Source organism: Carya illinoinensis, chromosome 7 (assembly GCF_018687715.1).
Source record: "Carya illinoinensis cultivar Pawnee chromosome 7, C.illinoinensisPawnee_v1, whole genome shotgun sequence".
Lineage (NCBI taxonomy): Eukaryota > Viridiplantae > Streptophyta > Magnoliopsida > Fagales > Juglandaceae > Carya > Carya illinoinensis.
Genome location: NC_056758.1, coordinates 24,977,966 through 24,999,914, shown reverse-complemented (window position 1 = coordinate 24,999,914; position 21,949 = coordinate 24,977,966). Strand labels below are relative to the sequence as shown.

The following is a 21,949-nucleotide window of genomic DNA, read 5'->3' as shown; positions in this document are numbered from 1 at the left end:
AACATCATTCCAAAATACACCTACCTCTTCTAAAGATAAGGAACATATCCAAAAGGCCCAAGTCCTTCCCGGCCAACCAACGAGAGCGCCTATAACTTCTATCCAATATCCCACACTTCAAGCTCATTACCTATATTTTGAATAACATCTACTCTTGCAATATCTAACTCACTATAAACTATCATTGACTTCAAGTCGCAATTAATTCTCAAGATAAACACAACAGTTGTTACAAACCATCATCCCAAAGGGTAAACTGCTTCGACTACACATTCCGTTCAACCTACCAAACAAATCAAAGCCAAAATCTCTTGAATTTAATATTATCACACAAATTCCTCTTCAACTCCTACCAAGCCAAAAATAGATGAGACTAGGACCAGCACTCTTTGAAATCCATACACACGTGCCATTACTACTCGTCGATCTGATGCACTCCTAGCCAACACCAAAAATTATTCAAGCGTACAAGTGATCCATTCCCAAAAGTCTATGGATCATATAGCCTCAAATTCAATCGTATTCAATACCAACACAAAGCCTACTCTTTCCAACACCCTGATGGACCTACATCTTTCGAATCGATAGAATCGTTTCCTAAGATCTGCTACTACAACCTCGAGTTAACAATAATTATTTTCTAAACTAGCTCGATATCTTCAATCCTCAAAGAAATCTACTCTAGAAAAAATTTTCATATCAATAATTCAACTCTAATCAACCCCATTTTAATGGTTACTAACTAATCACTCACTAGAGTAGATCAAGCTACAGCACTAAGTCTGTAAAACTAAGAACTCAATTCTTATTATAAATCAGTCCTTCAACTCTGCAATTCTAAAACCTTAAATCAAATAAGAATCATCTTCCGGAACTTCTAAGATCAATGAACTCACATCCCACAATAGAAAAATCGACTCCCAAATCTTTCAAATTCTAAAACATTAATAGGTAATAAATCATTTTCTGAAATTCCCAAGATTGGTGGCTCTAATCCAAAACATTCACCTTAAAAGCTTGTAAAATCTAAAGCCCCAATTTCCACCAAATTACTCATACGAATCACGAAAGCTAAAACTCAAAATTTAATTATTCCCCCCCCCCCCCAAAGCTTGTCGAACCTAAAACCTTAATTACCATAAACTTATTTTCCTAAAATCTATAAGGCCCCAAACTTTAAAACTTTAATGAAACTTCATAAAATCTATCCTTAAAATTTGTTGAACTTACAATCTACTACGTTATAGACCATTTCATAAACTCCACAGAACTAAAGAACTCAATTATTCTACTTCCCTAAAAGATCATCCAGATCATGCCATTCTCTCCAAGTCTCGATAATATATATATATATATATATATATATATAATATATATATATATATATATATATAATATATAAGAAAACAAAACCACACAAGGCATTCATCACGAAGGATTAGATTAGATCCATACCTGTCATGACTCCAGCATTCTGAGTCCCCGTAACCTCGCCTCCAATGGTACCAGGAGTCACTGTGTACATTCGGGCCCGAGCTAATTGCCTCTGGTTAGCTCTACCACTGCGATGAGCTCCATGGCTTTCTTGAACTCGACTAGGGCATTCACGAGCAAGATGCCCCGTCTGACCGCATTCAAAACATTGGTTACTACCCAGATGACACTCGCGTCTGTGAGCTCTATTACATCTTCCACAAACTGGCACTCATCCTCCCATACGCACTCCCGAGGCTGCTAATGGTCGAGTCTCGGTCCGCTGAACAAAATTTTTAGGCGAACCCAAACTACTTCCTTCACCAGAAAAACTCTGCCTCTTATGTCCTAGAGGGGAGCCCATACTCAAATTATTCTCTCGCTCCACAAGAGTGGCCACATCCACTAAATCCTGAAAAGTGGATATTCAGTGGCTGACCACCATTCGGCATATATCAAGACGTAAACCCTCCTGGAAATGCTCGGCCTGCATTTCCTCTGTGGCGATGAGGTGGGGAGCAAATCGCCCAAGTTCTATAAATTTTCGGGCGTACTATTCCACGGTCATGCTCCCTTGGACCAAGCTTGAGAACTCTCTTACTTTTTGCCGCCTTACAAAAGTGGGAAAGAAGCGATCATTAAACTCTTTCTTAAATCACTACCAGGTCACAGCGGCAAAAGATCCCAACTCTGACTTCAGCATTACTCTCTTGGTATCCCACCACTCAGAAGCGGTGCCTTGCAACAGATAGTTGGCGTAGAGTATTTGTTGCGCCTCAGTGCAACCACATACTTCAAAGGTTTTCTCTAGATCTCTGACCCACTTTCCAACCCGTAGTAGATCCTCTTCTCCCGTGAAGGGTGGAGTTCTATGAGCTAGAAAGCGCTCATATGTGCATCCAGCTTGCACCATTCCATTAGGCCTTCCTTGTTGTGGCCAAGGACCTTCTTGTTGGGGCCAAAACCCTTCTTGTTGTGGCCAAGGCCTTCCTTGTTGGGGCCTAAAATTCTGCTGCATAAACTCAGTCATCTGCCGTATTGCTTGGGTTATAGAATCATCTCTTGGTGTATCGTCCCGAGGCCCTTGAGTAGATTTTCTTGGTCTCACCATCTTTCTACCACAACACAACCTTTGACCCCCTTTAAGAAAAATAAATAAAACCAACAACATAAAACCAAAAACCACATAACAAGGAACAAAAAGAAACCAGCACGCAATAACATAACTAAATAAATAAATATAAGCAAACAAGCTTAAACAAATTCAAATCAAATAACAACTTTACTTAAAATAAATTTTTAAAACACAACTTTAAAAACATTCTGGTACACCCTACGGGACATGTGGTTTTACCCAGAGCCAAACCACTCTGATACCACATGTGACGCCCCTAAATCCCCACGCACTGACACGGAAAAATTGAGACGTCCGGATGTTGACATCACGGGTCACCACCCTATCAACAAGTGCCAAGTGTGTGTAAGCAATAAATGTGCACGAAGAAACACGCAATGAATAGCAAAGTCATAAACTAAGAACCAAAATTTTCATTAGTTTAATACAAAGCTGTTCAAATCATACAAAATAAAATATTACAAAACACAAATATAGTTCAAATCCAACGACAAAGCATAGACTCTAACTCAGAACTCCGGCAGAGACGCATCCTTGGGCTCAGCCTCCTTCTCATCCTCGAACTCTACACCAAAATTTACGGAACCAAAAATGGTGCCGCAGGTAAGTAAGACCCAAACGCCACAAAATAAAAACATATAAACTCAACAATATGCATGGATGAATGCAAAAACTACATATTTTCACGCACGCCAAAAATCTTATTTGGTCCAAAAACATAACCTCGGGGATAATGGCGCAAAACCAAACCATTAGAGCACTGTAGGCGGGAATCGCAGGCAGGACTCTACCACCATCCCTACGCGTGCACCGTAGGTGGGAATCACAGGCAGGATTCTACCACCGTCCCTGTTTACCACCATCCCTACACGTGCCTCTGACTCAAACCAGTCAATCCAACCTTTCACATATACATAAATCATTTCTCGCTTACAAAACCAGTTTTCATTTTACAAACACATGTACATGCATGCAACTACAAGAAAACCTGGTTTTCCCTTTTTAAACATGAACATGCGTACACTATACAATGCAAACATCAAGGCACAAATATCTCAAACAAATAACAACATCAACCAAACAACTCCGTCCTCAATCCATCAGACTCCCAACTCCTTGGACTCAGTCCGGAATCAACCAACCAGTAGTCAAATAATTATTGTAAGAGCAAAATATATTTAAATCTAAAAGTAGAGTTTGAAAAATACTTACAGCACTATACGGTATTTTTCGAAAGCTCGCGACGTTGCAAACGGCGGAGGAAAAGCAACGTAACAGTGTATTTTACACTGCGGCTGTGGGTAATAAATTACCCACTTTCGAACGGGGACAAACCAAGACATGAAATTGATAGGAAATGGTCTTGAGATGTTTACGAAGCTAAAGGAAGTGATTTTTGGCCGTGGGTGGCGGTGGAAGCGGAAAAAGGCCAAATCGGAGTTGAGCTCGTGGGAGCTGCTCCGGCAACGGATCGAGGCCGGAAATGGCTAGGTTAGGTCGGCAAGAGGTAGGGGAAGAAGCTGTGAAGAGATAGTGGCCGGAGGTGGAGTGAAGGTGCCGGAAAAGCTCAAAAATCGTGTGGCTTGGAGGAGCTCGTGGCGGCTAACGGTGGCTCAGATGGAGGTGAAACTTGGTGGGGATGTTCACCGGTGGAAGGGGAAGAAAACTGGGTGGGTGGTGTAGGCCACGCCACCGGTGAGCGGCGGTTCTAGGCTGAGAAAGTAACCGGCGACAGAGAGGGAAAACAGGGCTGGTGCCGTGACTTCCAGCCTTGCGTGGCGGCTAACAGCTGGTCGGATGGCCCTGAAAATTGGTGGGGATGATCACTGGTGGGAGGGGAAGATTTTGGTGGGGTTGGTGTACTACACGGTGGCCGGACGGCGGCGAACCGGGCGGTCAAAGGGTCGGCGACGGTAAGGAGAAATGGAGCTGGGCGTGTGCGGGGACAAGAGAGGAAAAGAAGAAGAAGAAAAGAAAGAAGAAGAAGGAAAAAGAAAGAAAAAGGAAAAAGAAAAAGAAAAATAAAAGATGAGGGAAAAGAAATGAGGTCCAGTTCTCACTCCGGAATCTAAAAATTGACCTGCCGAAAATAATTTTAAAAACCGTAAAACGACTAAAATAAATTAAACACAACATCAAATAAATTAAAACCAATTTAAAATACAATAATTTAAAATGAAAGAGCTAATATGTAATTAAATTAAAAAAAACTCCTTCAGTGAAAATACACGTAAAAATGAGTCATCACATCTATTCACATTTTAACATTTTAGTCTAATAATAAGATATTTATAATACACTTCCATACACTGATAAGGTACCGATACGTTTTGGTGTACCTTTTCAAAATAGTCCTTATATGGATAAATTATATATATATATATAAACAATATTTCAAAATGAGATCAATACAAGTCTTAAAACATATACATGAATGAAAAACTCAATACTTCTCCATACCGGTCTTAAAAATGAATTATTAACCAACTCACTTTTGTCACATTTTTGACATGATATCAATATGTATGATCTATCTATCAATTATGAGCATAATTGCAAAAGTGTCAATGTCATTTTAAAAAATGCAAGAGCAAAAATTGAGCTCAGAAATTCACCTAAGCACCAAACTAAAATAACATTTGGCCCATTCAAATCTTTCTTTACCTTCGAGGAAGCAGAGCCAAGCCATAGCTAGAATTACTTCAATATATATACAATGTATAATATAAAGGTTGGTTGAGATTTAAAAATAAAAAATAAAAAAATAAACACACACACACACACACACAAACAAAGACTTTCTATATGATAAAGGAATGAGTGGAAAAACATTAACTCAGAGAGCAAGTTACATACAAAATACAAGTTTTGGGAAGATAGCACCATTTGGTTGGAAGTTAGTCTTGCTAGCTTTGGTTGAAAAGCTTGACCTAGCTCTAAAAGTGAAAATTATACCGATTCAAAGTCTTACAAATAATGACTTATATATTTTTAAAATCTGCAGATATGCTAGTAGAGTTTTCCATAAGAGTAAAAGAGGCAAACATCAAACCATGAATTTGAAAATATTTACAAAAATGCCATGCCTTAAATTTTCGGATGAAATAATAACCAACATGGTAGAAGTTCAGAACAACAACTGGTTTGTAATAATTTGGGCATTTAATGCGACATAGTCTTCTGAGGCAGGGTCATTAATGTGGCGTGGCTGTTGAGATGACGTCATTAATGCGACGTGGCTCCCAAGGTGAGTCCCGGAGGTGGGTGAATGATGTGCCAGTCACTTATGGTCCCTTCCGTTAGAGAATGGCTGATCATCCATGTCTTTCATTCATCTACTAATGTAATTCCTTGATTCTAGGTGTAACAGGGAAAGCCAGAGTCGGCAGGTCCTATCTATCCCCTATATATGGTTCCTGCATTACGCGTCATTTTTTCTCAAATTTGATCTTAAGGGCTGGACCCCTTTAGGTAACTCTAGGGCCTTGGAATAGTGGGACTCGAGCTAGGCCAGGACCTAGTGTTGAGCTCAGGCCCAACCATAATGGGTCAGGTTAGAAATACCCCTCCCACATCCTTTTTCTTTTTTTGACAAAAAAATTAATACACAAAATTAATTACATTAGTAAAATTAAGTGATGTTTTTAACATTTTATATATAGTTAATGGCTATTAAATAATTTCATTGTATATATGGTCAATGATGATCCATTCGATAAAAATTACATAATTAATTTATATAACTATTATATAAATTAATATATTATATACATATAATATTTAAAAATATATACACATTCGGTTGGTCTCGGTCCTGTCCGGACCGATAGTCTTACACCCCTACTAATAACATATTCTTTTTTGATCTGTTTTTTTTTTTTTTTTGTGGAAAAGAACATCTCAATTGTATTACTTATGAATGAGCTGTATACAATCTTTCCTGTATAACAAGATTTTGTATCTCTGGTGGAACACTTTCCATCCAGATCCTTTCCTCAACTATGGACAAAGAAATTTTTGCTAGATTATGTGCAATCTGATTACCTTCTCTATGGGTATGTTGTACTCTCCATCTAGATCTATTCTTTAGCACTCCTTTCATACCTTTTACCATCTGCCCAAACCACTCACAATTTTCCTTCTCACTGTTAACAACCTTCACAGTAATTAGGGAGTCACCTTCAAATATTACCTTCTCAAAGTTAAGTTCTATGCACAATTTCATGGCTCTCCATAATGCACGTAACTCTGCTACAACTGGACTATAGCACACTCCCTTTGAGCTGCATAAAGACACCAACACCTCCCCCTTGTCATCTCTGATCACAATACCTATCCCCGTTCTTCCTTCTTTCAGATTTAACCCCACATCTCAATTCACTTTCACCACATCTTTACCTGGAGCCTTCCACTTGTCTCTTCTTCCTGTTGCAGGACGCACCTCCCCCTTTTTATCAACTCCCTATGCCAACTGAAACTCCTCAAGAGTTATTTCTGCTTGTTTAACAACAGCACTAGGACTACCAAACTTTTTTTCAAAAAGAAAGGTGTTTCTTCTCAGCCATACTCCTCTCATCACAACTGCCACCCACTCCACCTCATCTGTATTCAACTTTTGGTTCAAAATAGTCCATAAGTCCATGAACTGTACCTCAGTACTTGCCCACTTCTGTATCAGACTTTTTTCCTCTACCCAGACATCCGTGGCCCCTTTGCAGCTCCATAAGCTATGAGTAACAGACTCCACCTCGGATTCACAAACTGGACAGATAGGATTTTTCACCACTTTCCTTTTGAACAAATTCCATCTAGTTGGTAGGCTGACATTCAAAGCTTTCCAAAGAAAAGCTTTAATTACCTCCGGCACATTCAACCTCCACAACCTCTTCCAGTCAATGCTGATCCCAGCTGATATCTCACCACTTTCTCTTTTTTTCCTACTCACCTCTAAATGATAAGCACTTCGCACACTACAAATTCCATCTTTCGTAAGACCCCATATTCGCTTATCAGGCATACCAGATTGACTAATAGGAAGACTGCAGATTACCTTAGCCTCATCTTCATTAAAAATCTCTCTTATCAGCTCTTCTTTCCATACCCCTGAGGAGTCAATTAATTCCTTAACTCTAGCCTCCTTACTGAGCACAGTAGTTGGAGTTTGAATACAATGAGTGACCATGGTTGGGATCCATTGATCTCCCTATATTTTAATGCTATGTCCAGTGCCCACTCTCCACACTAGACCTTCCTTCAAAAGTCCCATTGAGCTCCATAAACTCTTCCAAATTAATGATGGTTTGTAGCCTAGTTTGGCTTGTAGTAGATCAGAATTTCTGTAATACTTATCTTTCAACACTTTTGCAGCTAAAGATCGAGGATTAGACAACAGCCTCCAACATTGTTTTGCTAGCAAAGCAGAATTAAAACTCTCAAGCTCTCTAAAACCCAATCCTCCCTCAGCTTTTGACACCCCCATTGCAGACCAACTTTTCCACTGGATCCTCTTATCATTTGCCTTATATCCCCACCAAAATCTTGCCATAATAGCAGCTATTTCTATACATAACTTCTTTGGTAGCCTGAAGACATTCATATAATAATTAGGGATAGCTTGAATGACTACCTTTAAAAGTACTTATTTCCCAGCAAGAGATAAGAACTTATTCTTCCAATTATTAACCCTTTGCTAGACCCTGTCCTTAATACACCTGAAAGAATTATAGTGAGACCTGCCAACTATAATTGGCAAACCCAAGTACTTCTCACAATTCAATATCAGTCTAGCCCCAAGCTCCTTAAGAATACCCTTCTTCACATTTGCCTTGGCATTTGGGCTAAAAAACACAGTAGTTTTTTGCTTATTAAGACTTTGACCTGAGGCCAATTCATATAACTCCAAGATACTTTGAATTCTCCTCCACTCAATCCAACTTGCTCTCCCAAAAATGATACAGTCATTTGTAAACAAGAGATGAGTCACTCTTATCCCACCCCTAGCCACAGCCACACCCTTTAGTTCCTTCCTCCTCTTTGCCTGATTAAGCATAGCACTCAAACCTTCAGCACACAAAAGGAAGAGGTAGGGAGAAAGTGGATCTTCCTGCCTCAAACCCCTAGTTGGTTTGATAATCTCACCTGGCCTTCCATTTGTCAATACTACATAAGATACAGTTGAAACACAATCCATGATCAATTGTATCCATCTATCACCAAATCCCAACTTTTTCATAACTTCTTTAAGAAAATTACATTCTACTCTATCATATGCCTTGGAGATGTCTAGCTTAAGAGCCATGCTTCCCATTTTATCCTTCTGTCTTGTCCTCATGGAATGCAGTACTTCATAAGCAGCCACAATGTTATCTGTGATTAGCCTTTCGGGAATAAAAGCATTTTGATTACTTGATATCACTGCACTTAGCACTTTCTTCAATCTATTAGCAAGGGCTTTGGCAATGACTTTATACATAACGTTGCACAGACTTATTGGTCTGAAATCATTTACTGACTTTGGCTCCTTTAGCTTGGGAATTAATGCCCCAAAAGTGTGATTTAGTCCACTATCCATCCTACCACCATTAAGAAACTGCAAAGCTGCCTTACACACATCCTCCCCAACAATACCCCAATAAGATTGATAAAAGCATGCTCCATATCCATCAGGTCTTGGAGATTTAAGAGGTCCCATCATTTTTAAAGCTTTCACCATCTCCTCTCTTATGAATTCCTTATGTAGGTAGCTATTCATTTCTGCTGTGACCCTACCCTCCACTGCTTCTAGATAGGTTTTAATGGTGCTGTTTGAAGGGGCAGCAATAGTATATACTCCAGAAAAGTGCTCCCTAAAAGTTTCAGCAATCCCTTCTTGATCTACCTTTAAATTGGCATTTGAGTCCATCACTGATAGAATCTGGTTCTTTTTTCTCCTTTGATTGGCACATGCATGGAAGAACTTTGTGTTCTTGTCTCCCATGCAGTACCAATTCTTCATTGCTCGTTGCTTCCACTTTAGGTCCTATTGCTCTAACAACACTCCCACTCTCATCTGAAGTAGGTTGAGTTCCTCTACATTCTGTGGCCCTTCTTGTTCCTGCACCCCTTGAATTTTTTTAGTCAGCATCTCAATATCCTTTACCCTATCTTTATCCTTCCTTCTAAACCACCCTTGAAGAACTCCCTTACATGAATTCAACAACTTTTGTATTCTTTTTATAGGGTCCCCTCTCGGCCCATCCTTATTCCATCCCAACCTAACTATTTGTTTAGCCCCTTCCTCCTTTATCCAGCTTGCCTCAAATCTGAATGGACATTCCCTTCGCCTAATCCTTTCTTCATATCCCATAAGAGACAATAAGACAGGTAGGTGATCAGAACATCTCCCTGCAAGACCCTCCACCTTGACCTCCTTATACATCAATCTCCATTGATTGTTTACCACACACCTGTAAATGTATTGTCTTTGTGTCTCTTGCTCCATGTAAAGAAACCACCTTGACATCCCAAATCCGAGAGGCTGTTACATTCTAAAGCCTCACGAAATTGTAACATTTGATTTTTACTCCTTTAGTTACCCTACACTTTTCTGCCTGTACCAACACTTCATTGAAATCTCTAGCTACACACCATCCCACCTGATTTGATGGCCTTATTTTTCCCAACAAATCTCAAGACATACTTCTTTTACTTGCATTCGGATGACCATAAAAGCCTGTAAAAATCCATTCACTCCTCATTCCTTCCCTTCTTATCAACACACTAATATGCCACTGAGAAAAGTTCACCAACTCAACATCACTCTCAAACTTCCAAAACATAGCTAACCCCCCCTCTTCTTCCTATTGGATCTACAACAAAAAAACCATCCATTTGTAATCTCCCCTTTAGACTCTCCACCCTTCCTCCATTCACCTTGGTTTCCATTAAGAAAACCACACTGGGCTGCTTATTCTTTACCATAAGGTAAAGATCTTGAACTGTCCGAGGGTTCCCAAGCCCTCGACAGTTCCAACTAATTATTTTCATAATTCCTGGCGGGGCTGCCTCACAGCCACCGCCTCACAGAAGTCCAAAACAGACTCTGCACCATCTTCAATTCTTGCCTTTTTCCCTCCCATTTCCATCACCAAATCCATTTCTTCATCTACTAAGGATCTCTTAGTATTAAGCACTGGAATACATACGTCAGTAGTTTGATTTTTCCCTCTAGCTCTTCTTTTCCATCTTCTAGCGCTTTCATTGATTCTACCTCTATCACCTGCCTCCTCAACTTATACTCGATCCACCACAATTGCCTGATCTGGTCTAAATGAGTTAGACCTCTCCTTGACTATTAAGCACCCCTCCTCTTCTTGTAGATCTTTACTATCTTGACTAGATCCCTTCCTCCATCGCCTAAACAACCCATCTACCCTCTAGATTCACTAACCACCTCCCTATCCTTCTCAGACAAAATAACAAACACCTGCTCCACATTATTCAGTCCATTCCCCTCCATAACATCCCCCCCATCCTTCCCCATTCCTTCATCATCTCCCTTCTTTTGGTTTCCGTATCTTGTTCGATCACTCTGTTTCCTGTTCACAACCTTTGCTCTCAACCAACTGCCGTATTGCACAACATCTGATTCCCTTTCTTTCGTACAACCACCGTTCCCGTGAACAATGCTCCCACAACCAAAACACATTTTAGGTAACTTTTCATATTGAAAAGGCACCCAAAGTTTGCCTCTTGTTGTCTTTACATATCTTCCCCTAGCCAATGGATTCTTTAGATTGCACTCAACTTTTACCCTCAAACACAGTCCCCACGCCACTCCATCTTCAGTGACATCTACATCAATTACCTTCCCAATCGACTTCCCAATCTGTTCTCCCATCCCCTTATTTATATGTCCCAGCGGGAGATTGTGCATTTGAATCCAAAGATTTTCAGTGTCAAAATCCAGTAGGTTAATTGGAGTCTCTCCATCGTAGTCCTTCAGTACAAATAGGTGATTATTAAATAACCAAGGACATCCTTCTAGCACTCTATATTTGTCTCTTGAGCTTGCTAACGTTATAACAAAGCAATTGAAACCAATCTCCTCAAAGTCCAGAGGCTTCCTCACCCTCTAGATCTTCTCCATCGTCCCCTTTACAATTTTCTTCCCAATTCTTCTCGTCGAACACACTTTCCCTACAATGCTTTTGTCTCCCCTTTCTCTTATACTTTTGTCTACTCCCCCATTCACTTCAAGCGGCGTATTCTCTTCTTTATTCAGTCGTAGCCGACTCCAAACCTCAACTATCTCTTCCATCACTACCACCGTAGTGAGGAGGAACTTCACCCTTCACATCCCACCTGCGCAGGAAGGAAAAAGGACTAACAAATTTCATCTCCAATCACCTCTCAGCAGACGGTTACGAGAGAATACTCGATTTTTTGATCTGTTGAAACGACTTTCTAAAAAATAGACAAATAGATGTGTCAGCATTAAAAAGGACCTGGAAAATTAAAGGAGAGATTAGGATGAAGTTCAAGCAAGTGATATTGGAAAATTCGATCTCGCAAGGTTGTATAAGAATTTTTCAATAGATGTGCCACATTGGGATTTGAAACCGCAATACTATTATTAAGGGGTTTGAAAGAGGTAAAGTGGGGAAGGGTAGGACTAATTTTTTGAAGTGTGGAAGAGTGGGAGAGTGGGACTAAACTTGAAAGAGGGAAAGTAGGATTGACATGAGAAAAATAAAGGATTTGATTGTACAAATAGATGTACAATAGTAGATTCATTAATCATTAATATATATATATTTTAAATGTAAATAATATAATTATAAAATACAAATAAAAATTTACGTTAATATCTTTTACCGGGGAAAAATTAATTATAAATTTTCTTGCGCTTTTATAAACACCGAAACAATTATATGTTATTGCCAGTCTAACATTAATATAAACGATGGCAAAAATAAGTACAGACAATAATTTATATTTATCAGTGCATACAAAAATGTCGGGAATGTAGACGCGGGTAGACCAAATTTTTTGAAGTGAACATAAATAAAAAAGGAAGGGTGGGCTAAATTTTGCTGGACTGATATAACTTATTAATGTTTTCACTCTCATGCACGTTGGTTGTTGGTAAATGTTCTGGTTTTTTCTTTTGTGATTACTTTGTTTTTTTTTTTTATAGGCTTAGATTTGGAACTTTTATATCGTAATAAGAAAGTTTATAACCATCCTGAGAATTGTAATATCATGTTGTGTATAGTATTGTTTCTGTTGCTGTTGTGTATAGTATTGTTTCTGTTGCATAAGGAGAGTATATAAATACTATATATAGTCCTGCATTGTAGATCAAATGTCACAAACTATTTTGAAAACGAGTGTGTTCTATCGTTAAAAAATTAATTTTTTCACGTAAATATCATATTTACTCAATTTTTTTTAAAGGATTATGTGATGCTTGTGAATTCTATAACTGTAAATATCATTTCTCGATATAAAAGATCGTAGAATGCTTATTGCAAAGCCGAAATTCTTATATACTTATAACATGTAATTCTACAACTTACATACTGTTGGAAGAGCAAAAATACCTCCAAATCGACTAAGCATTAAAAACAATGAAACTCATTTTTTTGTTGATTGAATGAGTCCAATGCATTTGTTGCTTCTGACTCTTCTGTGAAAGCGCATGCAACGCCATTATATATATATGGCAGACTTCAGTTAAGGAAATAAATACAGCCACATGAGATCCCTTCTACTTTCTCAAAAGCTCATACGTTGTTCCATGTCTCTGCTTGATCATCTTTCTTAGCTGGGTTGGACTTGCATGTGTGAAGCATGTAGTTGCATGCTCCAACGGCCTCTCCAACTGTCAAGTAAATCCATTCTTGGTCTATGTTTTCGATAAACTTGGACTTATTCAGCTTCTTCATCACCTCACCTCCAGGGTTGGCCAATACAAGCTAAACAGATACAATTGGGGAGACAGATCTTATAATTAATTTATTCGCACAAATATATAGATCAAAGAATATTAAATATATATAGAAATCAAGAATGTACGTACCTTTAGCTCTCTTCTGTCAGCAGTCTTCTTCATCTCTTCAAGCATGCTAATTCCGCTCGTATCAATGTTACCAACAGCTATCAATTACCAAAATAATAATGCATTTTTAGGGATGGAATTAGAATTACTATTGGAAAAAGAGAACGCATTAATGATCCTTTCTATCATTCCCAAATCCACTACGTACTTACCACTCATATCCAGTATTACGTACTGTAGGCTAGTTTCCCCAGATGATTTTATTCTGTCTTCCTCTTCATTAATCCACCTTGCAATTCTGAGAAACAGAGAGTTCTTTTTATTAGATTTTATAAGCATTATAGAAAAGTTGGCCTTGCATATGCTTTTTATTTGATTATTATGTAAAAGTAGGCCATCTTAGTAGTACTTTTTTTCCTAATTACAACGCGGAGCAATCAAGATTTAGCAACTTACCGTTCTCTTAAGTAGCTTGCATTGGTGAAGTAAATGGGAGCATCGATTTCGAGTATGAGAATTCCAGGTACATTGCTTGCATTTGGGTATTGTTCAACGTTTCTGTAAATCATAGAATCTGGAATGTTTCCCATAACCAAGGTCCTTGGTCTGGCAACGAACAGGAGTACCCTAAGCAAAGATATCGAAATCTGCACTTGAACAAGATTTAGAAAGTTTAATCAAATGGTCCATTTTTGGGGTTAAATTATAACTAAACAAAGTGCATATACTTGTATTAAGTATATTGGGAGGCCGTGTGGTTCATACCGCTATGACTAGGCCAATTGTTACGCTGCCAAAAACCACACCAATGTATGCACTCATGCAGACTACAAAGTCAAATTTGTCAACATGCCAGAGATGCATGGCGGCTTCATAATCAATGAGACCAAGCATTGCGGATATGATTATGGCTGCCAACACCACAAGAGGAGTGTAATGGAACAAAGGTGTCAGGAATAACAACGTGAGCATGACAGCGACTGCCATCACAATGTTTGATACTGCTGTCTTGCATCCTGCGTTGTAATTTACTGCTGATCTTGAAAATGGCCCTGAAATTCGACGTCAACGCCAATTTATCAGCAAAACAATAGAATAACTTGATTACCAATACGAGGAAACTGGAAGATCAGTTATAAATTATAAAATGATCAGTTGAAAAGTAGGGCCAAACAAACAGTACCTGTGGTGAGGTAGCAAGAGGTGCAAGAACCAACAATGTTCATCATTCCGAAAGCAATCATCTCTTTGTTCCCGTCAATATGGTAGTTCTTGAACATTGAAAAGCTTCTTCCTACAGCTATTCCTTCCTGCGTGCACAAAACCAAATCAGGAATATTATATAGGGACATCACCAGCATTTCCTTATGTTTCCACTAATACTCATAATATATCCCGTTTCGTTTCCCTAAAAGCAATCAATCTGTTCTACTCTGTTTCATAAGCTTTTACTGGCATATATTCAAGCTACAGTTTGTTTAAAGTTTCCCGAACTGTTTTTGATAACTTTACGTGTCTAGTTCTCTCTGGGATTAGAAGATCAGTGCTTAAAGTACGTGCCCATGCAGAAAATTAAAAGAAAACAAAACAAAAAGACTTACAGCGAGAGCAATGACGCCAGTGATGATGCCAGCTTTAATAGCTGTCATGAGATAGGGAGACACAAATACTAGATCCCCGAACGATGGTGGGTTCAGCCCCTTCTTCAACTCTCCTATCTGAAAAAGTTTGCAATAACATGCAACATATTAACGGCCTAGATCTTCAGTACCAGTCACATGAGACACCGATAAATTAAAAGTAAAAAATAAAAATAATACAAAAAAAAGAATGTAAAATTAAAGGATCACTCATCATGACCGTCCAATCAGATCTTTGACCTGATCTGTCCATTGGCTTTATTGGGTAAAAGCACGCACGGGGATGGGACATATATAATGAACCCACTAAAATGTTCATGGAAAGTTGTATTATTGGTGGGGCCAGTCATGGCTTGCAATAAGGGAGTGGTGGGAGAATTATTTGGGTTGGCCCAAAGACAGGTATATATTCATTTATTTATGTACAAGACCTATACACGTGAAATATTGGACCAAGGCTTAATCATACTAGTGGTCCAATCTGTTTGCTTACTGGACTGTCTTGCAAAAGTGGGTTACGGCTGCTGCGCAGTTTTTGTGTCTCAGAGAGAAATGGAGAGAGGGATAGAGATTTGAAAGCATCCATGTAGGTCTGGGGATTCTCACCACTTGAACACCGTGTTTCTCGGCATGGGTGAGATAAACGAGAAGACTCCCCAAGATGACAGTCGTCAATGGTGCCATCGCTGATATCCAAAAGAACTTTGGCTTTCTCTTACTCTGCATGTTGCATAACAAACAGACAAGATATTATTTTCTTTAAAAGACAAAAAGACTTCAAATATATTCATATAAAAAAAAAACATAAAGCTAACTTATCATATTTGTCTTAATTAATTAGGTGTATGTGTCTCGGAGACACTTATGGTTGTAGGGTCATGTAATAGGACCTCACAGTTGATTTGGTATTTCTTTTTGGTCTGTTGGTGCATAGAGATTTAAGAAGGGAGTGATTGAAAAAGACAAAAGTACAAGTTCAAATGCTTGGATTAAATTAGATATATAACTGAATGCCCTGATGAGGCTGAGGCACCTTTTGTTCTGCTCTCGAAATACATGAGATTTGAGCTGTTTGTCTCAAACAGGGATGGTCATATAATGCTATTTTATTTGTCCTTATTCTTATAGCTAGTCAGTTGTATTATTTCATTGGTGATTAGCTGAAAACAAGTCTTGCATGCAGCGTATATACAAGGCAAATTAGCTTTGAGACTTTGCTTCAGTTAACTTTGGAGTGGGAGCAGGTTAATCAGGGTTGAAACAAGATCACTCACGAAAGGTAGCCGACAGAAAAGGAATCTTAAAATAGAAGTTGATTCGAACCTAATTGGATTGAAAAGGAAAAAAAAAGTAGATGCTTAGAAAGAGAATTCAGGACAACTTCCCAGTAAGTAAAGAAATATATATATTGGAAAGTACCAAAATACGTGGGGTGATCATGTTCTCTTCTGAATATACCATTTGCCTTGATTTTGTGATTTATTTAGTTATAATGCATGCTATGTGTATGACGTTTATAGTGAATAAGAATCTCCTAAAGAAAAAAGTTTGGATCAAGAAAAATATGGGTCAGATTTACTTACAAAGTATCTAGTGCTGATCAGAAAGAAAAGGAAACAACATCCCAGAACACCACTTTCCCATCTCCACTGCAATATCCACCAATCATGAGATTAATAAGACAACGAGGGAAAAGAAATGTATAAAGCTAAAGATTCTAAAAGTAGTGAACATCAGCTTGATTAGTGAAATCGTGACAAAATCTTTATTTCTATTAAGGAACATATCATAATAAGCCAACCATAAAAACCAATTTTACCACAGTATTTCTTTTTTCTTTTTTCTTTTTCTGAAAAAAGAACTAATATATGTGTATATATATATATCCTTCTGTTTTTTCTGTTAATATTGGGAAATAACGATGTGAAAAATTACAGCCATGTTAATTTGTATATCCAGTAATAATGGAATAAATGTTTGTAGTGGCTGGCAGATGTACTTTAAAATAGTTTTGAGTTGTTTTTATTTATGAATTAATGGTGGAATTAGTACGGCTGCAGGATTAATGGCTACCTTATGTGTCTGGGTAAAGACAGAACGCATCACTGATACAAGATCTGTCCCTTGGGTAAAATGCTCAAGGCCAAGGATCGCTTTTAGCTGTTGCAGGCACACTACAGTGGCTGCTCCTGCCATGAACCCTACTATGGTTGCATGTGATAGGAAATCCACGATGAAACCTAGCCTGTAGTCAATCATAACATAGTTTTTAGAAAACATGAAGAATATCTCAACAAAAACAAATTTTAAATGCGATATACAGCTAAGAAGAGATGAAATATTATATATAGTACGTGGATCGTGGTTACAAATTAAAAAGTAAAACAAAAGAAAAGAAAAAACAAATTCCGTGATGATTCTCACCAGATAAGAAATTATAAAATTAAACTAACTAATATTAAACGGGATTCGGTAAGAAAAGACAAGATCAATTCCAGCAGAGATATCGACGGATCATTAACACAAAAAGTGTCTTTTAGTTTTTCTTGTTATTACTAATTGTATATAGAAGTTTTTCTCTAACTTAATATTGTTTATGATCTCACCAAACCTGAAGAGATAGGTAAGAAAAAGGTTAAACATTCTTACTAATTTAATTACCATCTTTTTGAGCTGTTCTTATGCTACACTCAAACTTCTTGTTTCTGATGATTGAGCAATGCTAACCTTAATAAGCCTAAACAAGCTTCGAAAACTCCGGCGAAGAATGTCGCTGTGAAAGCAAGTTGAAGATAAAGCGTGGGATTCTCCTTAGCATCAACTTCCTCCCCCAACATTGAAGCAGTGAGAAGCGATGCAACAGCAACCGTCCCCACAGCCAAATCTCTGGAGCTGCCCATCATTGCATAAACCAGAGGTGGAACAAAGCTCGAATCTGCACGCATTTTTAGAACATTAGAAATAGAAAAAACTCTTCAAAACTACTCTTATAAACGTATATATCCTCAGTTATGCTTATATATATCAAAACTCTAGCACTCACATAGGCCAAGAATCGGAGGCAAGTTGGCAAGCTTTGCGTAACTGATGCCCTGCGGGATTGCCAAGCTGGCGATTGTAATCCCAGCAATAAGGTCAGACTTCAGGAACTCAAAATTATAGCGAGGCGCCCATTCGAGAATTGGCAAGAAGTACTGGAGTCCCAGTACGAATCTTCTCGATGGTGGCTGGTTCTTGAACTGCCTAAGTGGATCATCGGGAAAGAAAGTCTCTTTCAGAGAGTTCTTCAGCGTCTTCACAAAGGGTTGTGGGGGCGGAATCGAAACACGATGCGCGCACTCAACGTTGGAAGGATACGCATAGTCTGCGTTATTCATGCTAGCTAGCTAGCTTGTGAGCAAAGTGCAGTACTAGAACTAGCGATCGAGTCTATACGTAAAGAAGAAAGCCTAGCTAGAGATGATCTTCTTTCGAAAAAAAAATGCAGTGATAAGAGAGTACTGTGCTTTAAGAGTTTGGATCGGGAAGTTTATGCTAAATTTAGAGAAAGGTGGTTTGGTGGGTATACCGAGAGAGAGAGAGAGAGAGAGAGAGGGTCTGATGTTTTTTTGTGACTTGGGGGACTGGATGACTCTAAAAGATGGGTTTATATAATATATATATACACAAAATGGAGGAATGGTATGGGATTATTCCTTCCACAATATTTTTTTCAGTGCGTAAAGGGTCCCACTTAGAAGAATAAGTGTAAGATCGGGACACGTTTGCCCGATCTACTTTAGTTATATTTGGAGATTATTATAGAAACAAGGCAGCTCACCTCGTGACGATTTTATTTTCCCGTTCAAAATTTTCTCCCTAAGTACAAGATGGAGGAGGCAAAATCCTGGAACCCTACGGATTTAATTAATTTGTTTATGAATTAAATATTTATACGTACAAAGCTATATATATATATTTATAGGGGCCGGGATGCCTATTTCCCTACATAAATCATTTATTGCATGTCCTTATTGCGACGTGGTCTCATTTCATTGGAGCTTTATAAATTTGCGTCAACGTACTCTAAGCTTTGACTACTGTTGTGTGCGGCCGGTAAGTTCATCAACCGAAAGAGAACTGCATGTTTAAATAAACTACTACAATTTGGGTAAGGATATATGAAGTTTTGCAGATTTTGGGTTGATTTCAAACCTAACAATATCCCTAGCTAGCTAGCAAGCAAGCTCTCGATATATAAGTTCATGATATTCCATAAAGAAAAAATAGTTTTAATAATTGATTATTTTTGTTAACCCATTTTAATATGAGAGAAATGATACTTATAGTCAGCGCTACATAATTATTTTAAAAAAAAATTTGAATAATTACGAAACCCATATGAAAAGAAAATTAATTTTTTAATAATAAACTCTATTCTTTTTTAAAGAGATTGCACGGCGCTTACACACTTCTCGATTATATGTAATATTATTTTTAATATAATATTAATTACAAATATTATATATATTGTATGCATGTATATATAGAGACATTTTTGGGACTCCATTATGTGTATAAAAAAACATGGATCCTTTGAAGGGTATAAAAGATTAATTCATATACTTAGCACTAATAGCTATCGAGAAAATTATAAAATTTTATTGGTAATTAAATAAATTGATATTTTTTTTAAAGAATTGAGACAAATTTTGATCAGAACTTGCATAAATCAGAACATTATCTAAAATAGAGGAAATAAAAGACTTAAGTGATCAATTAAGAGATTAATGTTTATAAATTAGTAGGGATTAGTGGTATAATATATATGTTTTAATTATAATTTTAGTTTTATGCATTAAAGAAAAATGTTTGGAATTTTAATAATAGATCTCGAATATTTCTTTAGATATTTTTTTTATTTTAGTATTTAAGTAAATATTTTTTTATTTTTTAAATATGTAAAAATATTTTTAAAATATATTAAAAAATTACACTTTTCACGAATCCCTCCAGTCGGTCACCACTCGGCATTAAAAAGTTGATTTCTCATGTAGGCAATATTGTTTTGATTTGAAGGTCCTGACACCGGACTCCTGCATGCACCGGCCGATTCATGATGCGGGTACCCAAGGGAAAACATTATCACTGAATAATTACGAGGCGCCTAGAGGCTAAGTAGAAATATTTGGTTGATTTGACCACAAAGATGTGACCTTTCCTTCTTTTTTTTAAAAATTTTATTTTCACTCTCAAAGCTTTTTGGTCAAGAAACGCTAACTTAAAATTAAGGCCAAGCTTGCTTAGTCAAAATTAAAAATTTTATCACATCTTATTTTGATTTATTATTATAATGTTTTTAAATTTTTATATAAAATATAATAAATAATTTAATTTTTTTAAATTTTAATATAAAATTAATATTAAAAAATTATAATATCATAATATTTTATTTATTACTATTTAAAATATCTCATCATATTTCATCTTTATAACCAGCCTTCTGCATGCATGTCGAGTCGCCGACTCCTTAAGCACGCAGTCAGATTGGACCGTGTCTTATTATGACATTTGTTAAATCAACTTTATTATGTATAAATAAAATTACGTATTAATTTATATACTAATACTAATTCATTCATATTTAAAATTTAAATTAGTACTGTTTTAAATAAAATTTATTTTTAACTAATAATATGAGATTGATGCACATATTAATACGTAATTGTGCTTGTAACTAGATTTTTCTATAAAAAAAAATCACAACTTTTACACACCATACTTTTTTTTAAATTTTTTTAACAAATATTTATTATATGGATAATGAATAAAAGAATTCAACTAATTTAAGAATAATAAACTTCAGAAAAAATTTAAAACATTAAAAATTTAAATTATTTTTTAAAATATTTTTTCTCTTAAACATTAATAGATTGCATTAAAAAATAATTAACTTTTTTACACTTTTTCAAATGGAGTCGATTTTTTTACATAAAAATTATATAAAAATTTTTTATTTAAAATTTGTATAAATTATTTTTTATTATATAAAACTTATGGTTTAAACAACTTTATGATCGTTAATTGAGTCATGCCCATCACACGTGTCAATGGTTAATTGTTAGTTTATATATATTGGATAAAAAAGAAAAAGAAATATATTTTATAATAATACATATAATTAATAAAAAAATAATATTTGTGACCATAAAATACGCCATTGTCATACAATTCTTTTACAAAAATAAGCAAATATAAACTCTCTTCACTATCTTTACCTATACCGCAGTGGTGGGGGCGACCGTCAATTTGTGTGGTGAAGGTCGCTCGATCTCTTCTTCACCGCATGATGTACACATGGTTGGGAGGTTGATATATCCCTGTCAACTCGAGAGCTCGAGAGAGCTGGGCGATGTATGGTGGAGGGTATTTTCTTTTTCTTTTCATATTTTACTTTTTAAAAATTTTATCGTAGACATGACAAAACTCAGGTGGAAAATTTCCATAAAAACATTGACAGAAAAGCAGACGGATGATCAGCTCTATGCCAAAACTCAGGTGCCAAATTTCAACCATTATTACAAATTTAGGTTTCAATATCAAACAAATACAGAAACACAGCGAAAATTTAGGTGCATCGATCCTTATAAGTCCCACAATTTTTATATTTTATTTTTTTTA

At 36.9% G+C, this 21,949-nt stretch overlaps 2 protein-coding genes across 2 annotated transcripts; both read right to left on the bottom strand.

Annotated features, from left to right (window-relative positions):
* Window positions 1-9,626: 9,626 nt before the first annotated feature.
* LOC122316257 lies at window positions 9,627-10,088 on the bottom strand. Its single transcript, XM_043132790.1, has one exon. The coding sequence runs from the start codon at window positions 10,086-10,088 to the stop codon at window positions 9,627-9,629; it is 462 nt and encodes a 153-aa protein (XP_042988724.1).
* A 3,022-nt stretch (window positions 10,089-13,110) lies between these two features.
* Window positions 13,111-18,914, bottom strand: LOC122317535 (sulfate transporter 3.1-like). Its single transcript, XM_043134665.1, has 12 exons — window positions 18,333-18,914; window positions 18,017-18,224; window positions 17,363-17,534; window positions 16,873-16,938; window positions 15,896-16,009; window positions 15,251-15,367; window positions 14,833-14,959; window positions 14,415-14,701; window positions 14,106-14,296; window positions 13,862-13,947; window positions 13,671-13,747; window positions 13,111-13,566 (listed from the first exon to the last, which is right to left on the bottom strand). The coding sequence occupies exons 1-12, from the start codon at window positions 18,664-18,666 to the stop codon at window positions 13,375-13,377; spliced, it is 1,971 nt and encodes a 656-aa protein (XP_042990599.1). The 5' UTR covers window positions 18,667-18,914; the 3' UTR covers window positions 13,111-13,374.
* Window positions 18,915-21,949: the final 3,035 nt, after the last annotated feature.